Below are 12,563 nucleotides of genomic sequence, written 5' to 3'. Positions count from 1 at the left end.
ACAAACAGCTACTCCTGCACCCTTACCCAGCCAGCCTAACAACAGACTACGACAACGACGAGTCATCATCTGACTCCAAACCCTTGGGCATTTCTGAGTGCCATTGTAGCTTTGTAGGTTGCCAAGTCTGCATGCTGCAGTCTCGCCTGTGCATGCCGACGCTTACAACGTGCTGCAGCAGCAGATCGACCAGCTGCAGCAAATGCTTTGTCGAGTATATTCTCCAACTTCGAAGGTCCCATAGCTTCCAGATTTTCCGCCTGTGCTGTACGTCTAGTCAATGTGCTCTCTGCTGCAGCCTTTCGGCGCTTTGCGGCCTTTGGTGGCTTCTTCGGTGTCCCCATAAACTGCTGCTTTTTCGGACGTTCATCAACCACTAAACCCACAGATTCACTGGCCGCACCTTCAGCTTCTTGGAATTGGAATTGGACTTGGACTTCGATCAATGAATCTTCTTCTTCCAAAACATTTACATTCCCCTCTACTGCCGTTGCTGCAGGTTCTTTTGCTGCCATCATTGGGGAGGCCAAGATGTCTGACAAAAGCATCATTTTGCGACGCTTCTTCACTCCTGAACGCGCGGATGGCGTAGCGGCAGCTTTGGCCTCTTGCACTTCAAGCAACGACGAGTTCTGTCCTTCCGAAGCCTTCTTCCCTGCTGTCAAATTACCAAAAAAAGATCTTTAGCAGAAGCGGTACAGAATCAATCTTCCCATCAACCAATTATATTCCACTCCCGAAAGACATCATCATCAAGCTGTGTATGTTTTTGCAAACTCACTCCAATCAACAACAACCAATACACATACACCAAACTAAGAGCATCACCCAAGTACAAGCGCAAAAGAATAAAAAACAAAGTATTACAACCACCAAAATGCATGTCTATTATATCCATATTACGACTTCACAAGCCTGGAATAATATAGATATATATAGTTAATGCAGTAATTGCCTAGTTTTCATCCTCTTCTATTTTACAAATCATGCACGCATAATGAACAATCCATAAGGCACCAAGCAATCTACCGAGTGCTGAAAAACGAACCTTTGATGGCAGTTCGGCCCCTTCTTCTTCCACCACGTCTTTCTTGTCGATTAATTGACCTCTTAAGTGAAATGGACCTTGGTAGAACTTCATCTTCCTGGGCCCGATAAAGCTGTTAAAAGATATATCGTCAATCCAGATCATCCAACAGAGACAACAGACCAGTACAAGCACACAATGACAACGAGAAAAAAACAGAATAAAAATGAGGAAGAATAAGGTTCATGATCACATAATCAAGTTTCAGCAATAAAAACTTCCAATGCACTCCCTTTTTAACTCTCTCGAAGAGATGATGCTACTTCTGGTTGTTTTATCTGGAAGCTTTTGCAAAGCTGGGTCAGGGTACAGAAAATGCAAAACACCCAAGAAAAAAGAGACAAAATTTACAATGGTGAAACTCCTCTTATTAGGTAATTCAAGACTACATGTTTATTGAGGTGCAGTGTAAGATACTAATGCGCCATTAATAACGATTCTCCATTTTCAACGCTTCAGTTCAGGAAAAGAAACCAAAAAAAATTGGAAAAAAGAAAAAGCTAGCATATCAGATGACAGAGTGCAATCTAGTTCAGAATATTCAACCAAGTTATGGTCTCATAATGTGATAGCATAACCCACTGCCCAGAAGAGATGAGGATAAGATATTCTACAGGAACAACAAACTTTTCACACCTTGTGGGGTACCTTGAACAGCAAGAACCACAAAACATAGTGAAACCAAATATTAAGTCTAAGCACTCTTTAAAGAAATACAGCATGCCTTCCCAAGAAGTCATTTCAAAAGCTCCCCATTTTCCAGTTTATGCAAAACGAAAGCAAATATAATATAAACCTTTTCAAGAGAGAGAGGAAGCACATGCAATTGAAAGCAAAAAAAAGTGCACACTACGAAATGACATCACATGCTGGCTCAAACTCCTGTGTTCATCATCCTCAAAAACTGCTGCTGTCAAAAACTGCGGATAACTTGATTGGGAGTTCTCTAAACAAACAAGATACGGAAAGAAGAAAATTATCCAGATTTTAACCAAAAAGGAAAGAAGATAAATTTGAAAAAGGTAAACATATTAGCATTAGCATAGTTCTAGAGAGGGTTGAGGGTGTGTGCATGTGAGTGGTTTTTCTTGGGGGTGGTAGGGGTTTGGGGATTGGAGAAATCATTTCAAATGTCAAGGCACCCATGGGTGCCATTTGGAACATACGTGGAAATAAAAGGAATGCTGTAAAAAGAGAAGAGAGACATATAAGGGAATTCTTTATCTCAAATCAATAAAAGCACATTTTAGATGCGTAATGATTTGTAGTGGTACATAAATAGGGGAAATCATAAAGAACACAATTTGTAAGGCGATGCTATAAATGGTAAATATAATAGAAAACCACATTATATATATGTGTGTGTGTATTTCCAATTCAAAAGGCCATATCTAGAAGAATGCTGATTTACCTGGAAAACCTTGACAAGTGCAGTGCCTTTCTTCTTCCTTTTCTGCATCCAATAACCATGGATAGCTTCAACTACCTCCTTTCGCTCTAGATCCAAACAAAGATTGGCTGCTGCTCGCTCATCAGAGAAATCTTCTGGTCTAAGATATGAGGCTTTCTCTAAAGCATCGATTATTACCTCAAAATGTTGATCTGAGACATGCTCCCAGTACTCATTCACAACCAAAGACTCATCATTGAACTTTCTGAGCCACTCCTCATCCTCAGAGTCCATTTCATAGTTTGCTCGCTGCTTTGCCAAAGCTCTAGACAACTCATCTTCTTCCATACTGATGTATGAATTTGGTCGCCTGAAAGGGATGCTGTTGCTCTCAGTGTCAGCATAATCTGATACTTCATAGACCCCAGGAATATGGACAATATCAGCGATAGGGACCAGCTTGTTACGATCATAACATTCTCTGTATAATTCCCTAAAGATCAGCCACTCTCGCCTATCCAAGAACTCTAGTTTCCATTTGCGAGCATCTTCTGTCCATATTATGTCATGAGTGAAATGATTATAACCACAGGGTCTCATAGCTTTTCCTGGAGTAAGGCTATATTGTGTTATTCCATCTTTCTTAATTGAAAGTGACCACCGTTCTGAAGCAGAACCTTCCAGCTGAACAATAGCACCTTCTACCCTGTGACCTTTGTACCGTTCAATAACCAAAATATTCCCAGAGCAGCACAGTGAACCAATATCTTTATCCAAGGAAGATCTTAGTTCCTTGATGCTTGGTTTGGAACTCTTCCTACGAGATTTAGGTCCACTATCATAAGCCATAGGATCCAACAAATTGCTATCATGTTTAGGACTATAGAACTTAGAAACCAACGCAACACTAGATTTACGACCACGGGAAACTGAAGTATTCTTCTTTCTCCCGGAACGCAGTAAACTCTTTTTTTGGATACTGCACGTCTTAGCAGCAAGCCTAAATTGCACAGTTTTAACACCTAACGTAGTAGCTCCTCTGCAGTGCACAGCACTCCTTTTTGCAGAATTATCATTTCCAGATGTTACAGAATCAACAGCTGGATAATTATCATTTCCAGATGTTACAGAATCAACAGCAGGATAATTATCATTTCCAGATGTTACAGAATCAACAGGAGGATGATTATCATTTCCAGATATTACAGAAGGAACAGCAGGATAATCTCTCTCCGGGGAGGTGTCTTGGAGTACCACTAGTTCAGTCATTCTAACATGCACCAGGTCTGGATGTGTTACAAGAATGCAAGGCAAGCGTGCAGATCTAAGAAGCAGGGTGAAATGCAAATGCAGAAAGCAGCCCGGAACTGCACAAAAATCCACAGCAAACAATGGTATGAAACACTTGGCTTCAAAAATTGTGCAAATTCCAGAGCTTTTGATGTAAGAAGAATCCTGAAAGCAAACAAAGGAGGGGAAGGAAAGGAAAATATAAATGGAAGAATCAAAAAATGTAAAAGAGCTCCATTTTAAATTGGATACAATTTTCATCTTTTGAGAAGAAGCCTTAACCAAAAGCTACTAAGAAAGAGTCAAACAATGAGATTTCTTCTTCCTTGTTCATTTGGCACATTATATGATAAAAATTGAATGGTTAGTCTCCAGATCACATCCCTTAGAATGGATTTGTCAGTGAAGAGCCAAAAAAGAAATTTATTGAAACTAATAATCTAATTCCAGGCATTTTTTGATGCACCACTAAGAAATGTCAAGGGAAAGATGACAGAATTTCGACATTTACATGCCAATCAGAATAAAAATGCCTTAAAACTTCAAATATTACTCAACTACACCTTATCTCAATCATGTTAGGGTCGGTAACACTACATTTATAATGTCAATTGACTTCTATAAATCACATTTGACTATACAAATACATGGAAAAGAACAATGTGGCAAAATTTTACAGATGCCCTTCCTACTGCAGCCCTTTATCTACAAAATGTAACTATATAAAAATAAAATAGTTATATAAAAGTGATTATATTAAAACAATGTAATTATAGAACAAAATCTAACTACATACCGGCAAAAAACTAATACCATGGGATGAGAAAACACAAACAAGAGGTTCAGATAGCAGAAACCCAGAAAGATGAAGCAACCTCAGTTTGGCCTTCCTCACGTATCCAAAAACTAAACTCAGAATGCAAGAAAACCAACTCGTGTAACCATGAGACGGCAATTCGATAACAGCAGCAAGCACTTGACTCGTGAGTTGTGACAGAAGCCTGCTGCCCAGTACTGTCCTTCTTCTTCCTCCGATCAAAATTTTTCCCTAACCTCTTATCTACCAAAGCCATCTTCTCCCCGGAGCCACCTTCAAAATCAAAACCTTTTGAGTCCATCCTCTTCCTTTTCCTGCGGTAAAACGAACCCCACATCCTATCTACACCAGTGTCATCATCACGGACACTTCCGACCGATTTGGGCTTCGGCAACTCATCACCAATGTCGGCTTCTTCCACCTCTGGCTTCACAGCAAGAGCAGGTCGCCACCCACTTAGCTTGCAATGAGTTAGATCGTCATCGTCTTCGTCTTCGCCCCCACTGCCACCAGAATTGTCAGAAAGCTCACCCCACTCCTCTCCATTCGAGTTCTTGCTCCCCAAAAGCCGCCGACCGGACTTCAAAACCCTCGCCCCCACAACCCTCGTCGTCCTCCTCATCTCCGCCGAAGGAATTGCCACTTTCCCAACCCGGCCCAATTCACTACCCAACCCGAATCAGATTGAGCCTCCAAACAAGGAAGGCTCCAAAACTGAGATAAAAATTCACAGAATCTTCGAAGAATCAGCCACCGAACCCTCCAATTTCCTCTCTTCTCTAAAGAAGCCATGGACACACCAACAGCTACGGACGCTAAACAGTACCCCCGACACAGAGAGATAGAGAGAATTGGGAGCTAAAATCTCACTTTCTTGGCCAAACCGAACCAAAATTCGAAAGGCTACGGAGAATTGTCCGATGGGGCTCCGAGAAACGGAGGTTTCAGCCTGAGATGAAGACTGAGAGATGGAACCGGTATTTTAGATTCTGAGCGGTTGTTGGGTGAAAGGACGGTTATGCCCCCAAGCTGGCGGCAGAAAATGGAAAGATGGAAGGGTATTTCGGGAAACTTCGAGGCGGGAAGCGGTAGTCCGTTACGTAGGGTCATTCATAAAATTCTGATAAAACTGCGGCGTCAGTTACTACACTGAATCCGGAAACTGTAGAAAGGATTATTCTTATATCAAAAACACTGATAAATTACTAAAATTATAAATTATTTTTTCTCTTTAATTTTTATTTTTCATAAGGAACTAGGAAATGCATTTGAAAATCAAAATCCAAGTCAACAGTAGAGATTCTATTAGTGAAATTTTTTTATCGTCATTAAAAAAATAAATTAAATTACACGAGATGATTCGATACGTAACAAGAAACAAAATAAAACATCTATACTATATATTGTGTAACAACAATGGATGATACATGATTTAGAATAATAAGCCATCACTTACCTTTTCTTACTCAATAAGGTGATCCTTGAATAAACAGCTGAACCATATACTAATGTACACTATCTTAATTGACAATCGCACTACTATCATCTTTTCTTTCGAGTTCCTGCTTCACATCAACCTCTTACAAAACTTTAGACGAGCAAATACTATAGATGATACGTATTCAGTCGAATAAAATCAAGAACATTTTAACTAAGGCATATTTATTGTCGTGCATAAGCGGAAGGCCAATCAATTAGAGATATAATACTGATCATGACAGCTAAAATTGCTGGAAACATGCCGGAAAAAAAAAAAAAAACTGGATACATAATGATAGAAAGAAGTTAAGCAGAGCTATCTCACTTTCCTTGCATAAGACAGTAAATGGGCAAATAATTTCTCCAGAAAGAGGAAATGAGAAAAGGGGCACTAGAACCTTCTTTCTCATGGGAAGGAAACAAATAATTGATATCGTATGCACTGGCATCTGACAGGGGGAAAGAAGTGATCACCACCACATCTAATAATCAAGTACATACCAACATTGATAAGATGAGAACTCCATTTAAGTTTTACTATCTTGGTATGTATTTATCCTCTTTATAGATTGTATGCAAAATCAGTGGGGTAGTGTGTTTCTATATATATATATTTTTGGAGGATACTTGGTAGGAGGATCAAGCTGGCCTCTGATGGACAATTAGGAGGATGGGACTGGACTCGGAAAAATATATCAGGTAAACCTTAAAGTTAATGTCTGGGAAACAATATGCATGCTAATTAAAGGAAACTTAACAAAGGAACACTCTGAAATGCTGAAAGGAACACAAATCATGCTGAAGAAACACTAGAAAATGCAAGTATGCCTCAAAATCCATTAAATGTGGCTAATAATAGCATAGGGCCTCCATTTTTGGGCTAGTAATAGAAGAAACTAAGGAGAAACATCGTCAGGCAAGTTTACTACTGAGAAGGTTGAGAAAAAAGCATCAAAACAGAGCACACAGCTATCGAATCTTTCTAGTTTCCAAACTCTCAGAGCTAAGCACAGTAGTACTAATATTTCTCCATTATAATTTCTCACCATTTCTCTCAAATGATTCCTTATTTTTTATCCTAAAGCATTGTTATCCGTTATTATGCTAGACGTCTACCCTCCAGAAAGCTAACGACAACCAAGAGACTCATCACTACTTGTGTTTTAAACAAATTTGACTGAGGTTAACGCAGGAGCAAGCCAGAAACTATTTATATCACTGTGATCTTCTCTTATCTTTCCCAGAAAGGAAAAGGAAACAAAGTTAAAATGTTCTTCCATAGTCCCTCTGTTCATCAAAACAAAAACATGTCTGGTCAAAGGTTAAACAACTCCACTCAATGCCATAAATAACCCCCCAAATTCAAAAGCTTACATGTCATATACGTGAAGGACACATTCAGGTATCAAAATTAATAACATAAGATTAAAGAATTTCTAGAATGGTAAATAAAAATCTGAAGAAAAATATTCCTTATTATTTAAAGGAAACTTGTAGTTGCAAAAATGATTACAGTTTCTTTGCCTTCAAAGCTGTGTTTATTTGTTTGAAGCACTTTCATTCAATGTTTCCTAGTGAACTAACTACTACATGAAGAAGTATAACCATTTTCTCAATAGCTGATTAGTTCATATCTAGCAGAAATTCATGAGAACAAAATTTCACAATTTTTTTATAATTTAGCCTCTTTACTTTGACCATCAATTACCAAAATGACAGAAATGAAATGACACCAACCATGACTTCAGAAAACTGACTGTTTGAAGAAAATAATTGTGCGTATGAAACTCAACGAAACCGTGATGTTCTCATAAAAATTCTAAGGAGCATAAAACCCTCTGGCATATGCAAAATTAATTACAGCAAAAATACTGCTATTTATATGAAATTATTAGACTTCTATCCAAACCAAATTAATTACCAAACTACTACTCCAAGGTAACAACCGTTGGTTGAACTAGCGAGTTTTTGCTAGTCTTTTTGAAAGAACCGCTGGTTCAACCAACGTTTATTTAAAAGAAATGCTAGTTAAACCAGCGGTTTACTATTGTCTAAAGGGCTGCTAATTGGACCAACGGTTCTTCTAAAGAAGCATTGGTTCAACCAGCGATTTTATGTTGACGTGAAACAACTAGTAGTATTTTGTTAAATAAATTTCAGAGCAATCGTAGTTTTGTCATTTTTTTTAATAAATAGTAGTAGTTTTGAAAAAAAAAAATCACAATAGAAACAAGACATTTATAATAAAATGATTACACTGAAAATAATACTAATAAACAAAAACAAAAAAGAAGGGGAAAAAGACAACTGAAAGTTCAACTGCAAAACACATGAGGAATAAATCACCAAGCAACTACCAGTAAAAGGACGAGTACACTCAGATACTATCTTAATTGAACTAAAGATGTCTAAGTGTTAAAATGATTTCTCCCTTTGTGTGTGATCAGTGTTGTGTCTCTCAAGGGAGAGGTTTTAACAGTAATGCCGCTCAAAGGATAGGATAGACAGTTTATTACATCAACTCCCCTCAATAATTTTACTTATTAAAATATAAAAGAAAAAAAGAACAGGAAAAGAAAGAAAATATTAGCATTTAGTAGATGGTGTAAATCCATGATTGATAAAGAAGATCAAGCATGGTGAATGGAAAGACATTTTACTCACATGAAATGACTGATGGAATAATGCAATGCCTGGTATACATTATTTTTCATTGTTAAACTGTGAGCAGTTAGGCAAATGTAAGATTTGAATGCTTAAATGCTATTAACCAAGCCATGAATTTATACTGTGTCTTGAAAGTTTACATCAAAAAATACTATTGTTGGTTATATTAAATTGTTCATCAACATGGTTCTACTATCCAATGAAACTGAAAACCAGTCCCAAGATACATCTCAATAAGATCCTGTCCAAGCTACAATATTGTGTGTTAAAGCCAATTTTCAGATTACGGAAAGAGAAAAGGGGAATAGGTAGTCAAATATGGTAAAGCACTTCGGACAGGCAATCACTGGAGATACATTTGAATAGTTCGTGCCAATTTGCTAGCAGCTCTAAAGCATTGCTTCCATACAAGTTCAAGTTAAACCCATGAAGAAAAGAGGCACTTGAAGTTCCATTATTCCAAAAGAGCAATAATAGTACAAAGACGCACTTGATTTTTAGGAAAGATGGTTGTTCCATAGTGATGATTCAACTTAATCTAGTCCAGCAGATGTTCTGATGTTCTAATATAGAGGAAATCTAAAGCACAAAGTAATTTCTTTCCAAAATTTTTCATGCCCGAGTCTTAAGTTTCTAATGATTGACAGTCAACATATCATTTTGAATGCATTCCTCATCTTCTATAAGAAGTGAACAAAGTCCAAAAGCTACACAAATGTCAAGTATAGCTTTCAAGTACAAACATATAGAAAATAAGGCTAAACTACAGGACCAAATTTTTGTCTATGGCCACTCTCATGCATGCACAGACAAGTGGGTATCAGCCTCTGAAAAGCTTATTAATTAAATAATAATACAGCCGTGACTTTACTGGTTCTTAGCAAGGTAGGTCATAGCATACAGCAGGTGAAAAGGACAAGAATCTGAAATTAGTATTAGAGATACGGAACATAAATAAGAAAAAATGTCATTTCTATCCCATTTGATACATTATGGGAACGACAGGAAGTTTCAGGAGAGAACCTGGGGTCAGTTTCTCTTAATTGTTATCATTTGGTTTTCTCCAGGTATTCAAAATAGAATTTGTGGCAAACCAAAGTAGCAACAAGTATCCATCCCAGAAGAAAGGACAAATATACGTATAGGTACAAACACACACACACACACACATATATATGTATCCAATAATAGTGTTAATAAGAAGTAAATCTTGCCTTCAAGTCATAGAACTGGTGTAATCATCTAAGCAGAATGGAGCACTCTGTACACACAAGGCAGCAACACTTGGCCAGTTTTGTAAAACTTCTCTTTGCTTTTGAAGCTTAGTGAGCTTTTTCTTTCCCAACTTCTTATCTTCCTGCTCCAGCCTGCATTAAAAAGAATCTATCATTTATATTTGATAAAATGAGTACCTACATAATACTTCCATGTTGTCCTAAATGAGTGCCTGCATAATACTTGCATTTTAGACAATACTCCATATATCAACGTGACCGAAGAACATGGTTAAATGTAAACAAGGACAAAAAAGTGAGATTAAGTATAACCTATTTGGGACAAAATGAAACAGATTGACTAGGGTGACTTGGTACCAAAATGAGAAAGCACAATAGGAAGAGCGTCTAAGGACTTAATTCAATTAGTCAAATGGTGACTAGGCTACGAGGCATTAGCTATTTAGCCCTCTCTCCACTAAGAAGTGGAACAACGCTGTCCTAGCAAAGATGAAGCAAACGTGATAAGAGGACAAATTCTGAGAATCTCTCCTAGGAACTTTAGCTCCTAAGTTAGATGAGGAAGTGATACAAAGATCTTCAAAAGATTTTTGACTGAAAATGTCCCCACACACTAACTGATATAAAATTACTGAGGTATGGAGTAAATCATAATTGCACAAATATTACTAGGACACTAGCTACTCAAGTCAATGATTATCTTTTACACCACTTGCAGTTGACATTATGATGTGATCCAACCGATAGGAAGGATCTCCAATGGATGAAATGGATTGAATTGTATTTCAGAATTGGAATTACAAGAAAATTAAAATAAGAACAGCAGCAACTGGGCGTTCGAGAGGCCCAGAACTCTCCTACAATCACTCCAAATTCTTCACACCTTTCTCACTCTCTTCCTACCCCTTTTATAAGCTGTTATTCCCTTCTCTCTCCTGCATAACCGTATTTGGTTATGCAGGCGTATTTGGTTATGCAGGTGTGTCTGCTGGTTTGTTACACAAACCAGCCAAATATCCATCCTACCCCTTAGCGCACCTGCTGATTGGTGCTTCCTCCAGCTGTACCCTCAACTCCCTTCGGATGCTTGTGACGCCTATAGTAAGTATGCAAAACCGGGGGCCTAACACATTAATTACCAAGCATAGACCTGACAGCAGGGTCTTTTACTCTAATTGATATATGTAAAAATTTCAACAAAATCTTCTTGTAGTAGAAGCAAAACCACAAGCTGGTGTACTTATATAAAACGAAACCGATACTAACTATCACAAGATTCACAACCAATACTGCTACTTGGCTTAGTACTAATGGTTAATGAGAAACATTCTGTGGTTCAAACTCTCACATAACACTGATGGAAATTACACTGGGAAGAAAACAATGCAAAAATTAGAGCTTGAAAATAAAAGATGGCAACCACTACCAGTCAATTACTGTAGAATCCAGGAACTGATATCATCTTTCAGAACCTGCAAAACAGATTAAATTAAATTAATATCCAAAATCACACAAAGAATATTTGATAATAGAAAATTAAAAAAATAAAAGAGAAGAAGAAAAAGGAAGAAAGAAAACTGATTAATACGGATTTCTATAACTACCCTTGTAACATTGCAATACTAAGCATATACTACTAGAAACACATGATATTAGCATTTTCCTAATCAATATTTTATCAGAAAGATGTTAAGAGAAAAAATGCAATGAAGCTGTTCTCAATCAATAATTATACTAACAGATAGATTTATACCTAATCCAAGCCTCTTATTTGCAGAAAAGAGCCACTATATAAGATTACTTCGACTTATAGAAGACCATAACAACAACAAAAGCAAGTTTGTCCCATCAGTCAATCCATTGTCAATTTTACAGATTTCTAATGGAAAAATACAGGAAATACAAATTGAGATAAAGAATTTTGTTAATATCAATGAGAAAATGAAACAGAAACCCAGAGAAAATAAAGCACCATAAAATAATGCATAGCCACAAAAGGAGGCAATTTCACATTTGAGTAATGACTGCAAGCCTGTGACTTTAACTTAATGGTTATTCTTTTAGTTTGTAAAGGAATTGCAAACATAATTCATTAACTAAACTTCGGCAAAAATCTATTTTTGGTTCCTCTTAAACAGGATCTTAGTATGCATTGTATTAGAAGATTAAAAGCAGATAAAGGCAATGGTATAGGCAGGGGCGGAGCCAGCAAATGTAAGCAGGGGGGGCAAAAATGGTTGGGGGTGGGGGCAGGGGGGGGAAAGATTAATACGCTGTACAGTGATGTACAGTGAAAATTTTGCTTGGGCAGGGGGGCAGCCGCCCCCCCTGCCCACACGCTGGATCCACCCCTGGGTATAGGGATTGAAGAAAGGCAGTGATGGAAATATCACCACTATGAATAAGCTGATAAGACAGATGATTCACTTATAGGAAAAACATTCAATGAATGCTATGTGTAAGGCAATAATTAGAATCAACAAAACTTGAATTCCATTTAGGAAAAACAAAATTGAATTCTATCAAAACAGAGTCTACATGGATGGTGAAATTTGTTTCCAAAAGTAATATAATGCAATTAGAACAATTAATATTTAA

General features: G+C 37.4%; 2 protein-coding genes across 2 annotated transcripts; both read right to left on the bottom strand.

Moving 5' to 3' along the window:
- Positions 1–65: 65 nt before the first annotated feature.
- On the bottom strand, positions 66–3,919 carry LOC127805593 (uncharacterized). The gene is made up of 3 exons (XM_052342345.1): positions 2,499–3,919; positions 1,049–1,160; positions 66–658 (listed from the first exon to the last, which is right to left on the bottom strand). The coding sequence occupies exons 1-3, from the start codon at positions 3,744–3,746 to the stop codon at positions 66–68; spliced, it is 1,953 nt and encodes a 650-aa protein (XP_052198305.1). The 5' UTR covers positions 3,747–3,919.
- On the bottom strand, positions 3,795–5,549 carry LOC127805778 (uncharacterized). Its single transcript, XM_052342547.1, has 2 exons — positions 4,564–5,549; positions 3,795–3,932 (listed from the first exon to the last, which is right to left on the bottom strand). Exon 1 carries the CDS (start codon positions 5,204–5,206, stop codon positions 4,610–4,612), a length of 597 nt encoding a protein of 198 aa, XP_052198507.1. The 5' UTR covers positions 5,207–5,549; the 3' UTR covers positions 3,795–3,932; positions 4,564–4,609.
- Between the last annotated feature and the right edge of the window lie 7,014 nt (positions 5,550–12,563).

This window comes from Diospyros lotus, chromosome 7, assembly GCF_014633365.1.
Source record: "Diospyros lotus cultivar Yz01 chromosome 7, ASM1463336v1, whole genome shotgun sequence".
Lineage (NCBI taxonomy): Eukaryota > Viridiplantae > Streptophyta > Magnoliopsida > Ericales > Ebenaceae > Diospyros > Diospyros lotus.
Note: the sequence above shows the minus strand (reverse complement) of the source record. Positions and strands in the feature narration are given on the sequence as shown.

What these genes read in the sequence shown, in the direction of transcription:
- LOC127805593 (XM_052342345.1), bottom strand. Translation starts at nt 3,746, where the DNA reads ATGACTGAACTAGTGGTACTCCAAGACACCTCCCCGGAGAGAGATTAT. An exon ending in CACTTGTCAAGGTTTTCCAG is followed by an intron (nt 1,161 to 2,498) that starts GTAAATCAGCAT and finishes ATCTTTTAACAG; the next exon opens with CTTTATCGGGCCCAGGAAGA. An exon ending in GGGCCGAACTGCCATCAAAG is followed by an intron (nt 659 to 1,048) that starts GTTCGTTTTTCA and finishes GTAATTTGACAG; the next exon opens with CAGGGAAGAAGGCTTCGGAA.
- LOC127805778 (XM_052342547.1), bottom strand. Translation starts at nt 5,206, where the DNA reads ATGAGGAGGACGACGAGGGTTGTGGGGGCGAGGGTTTTGAAGTCCGGT.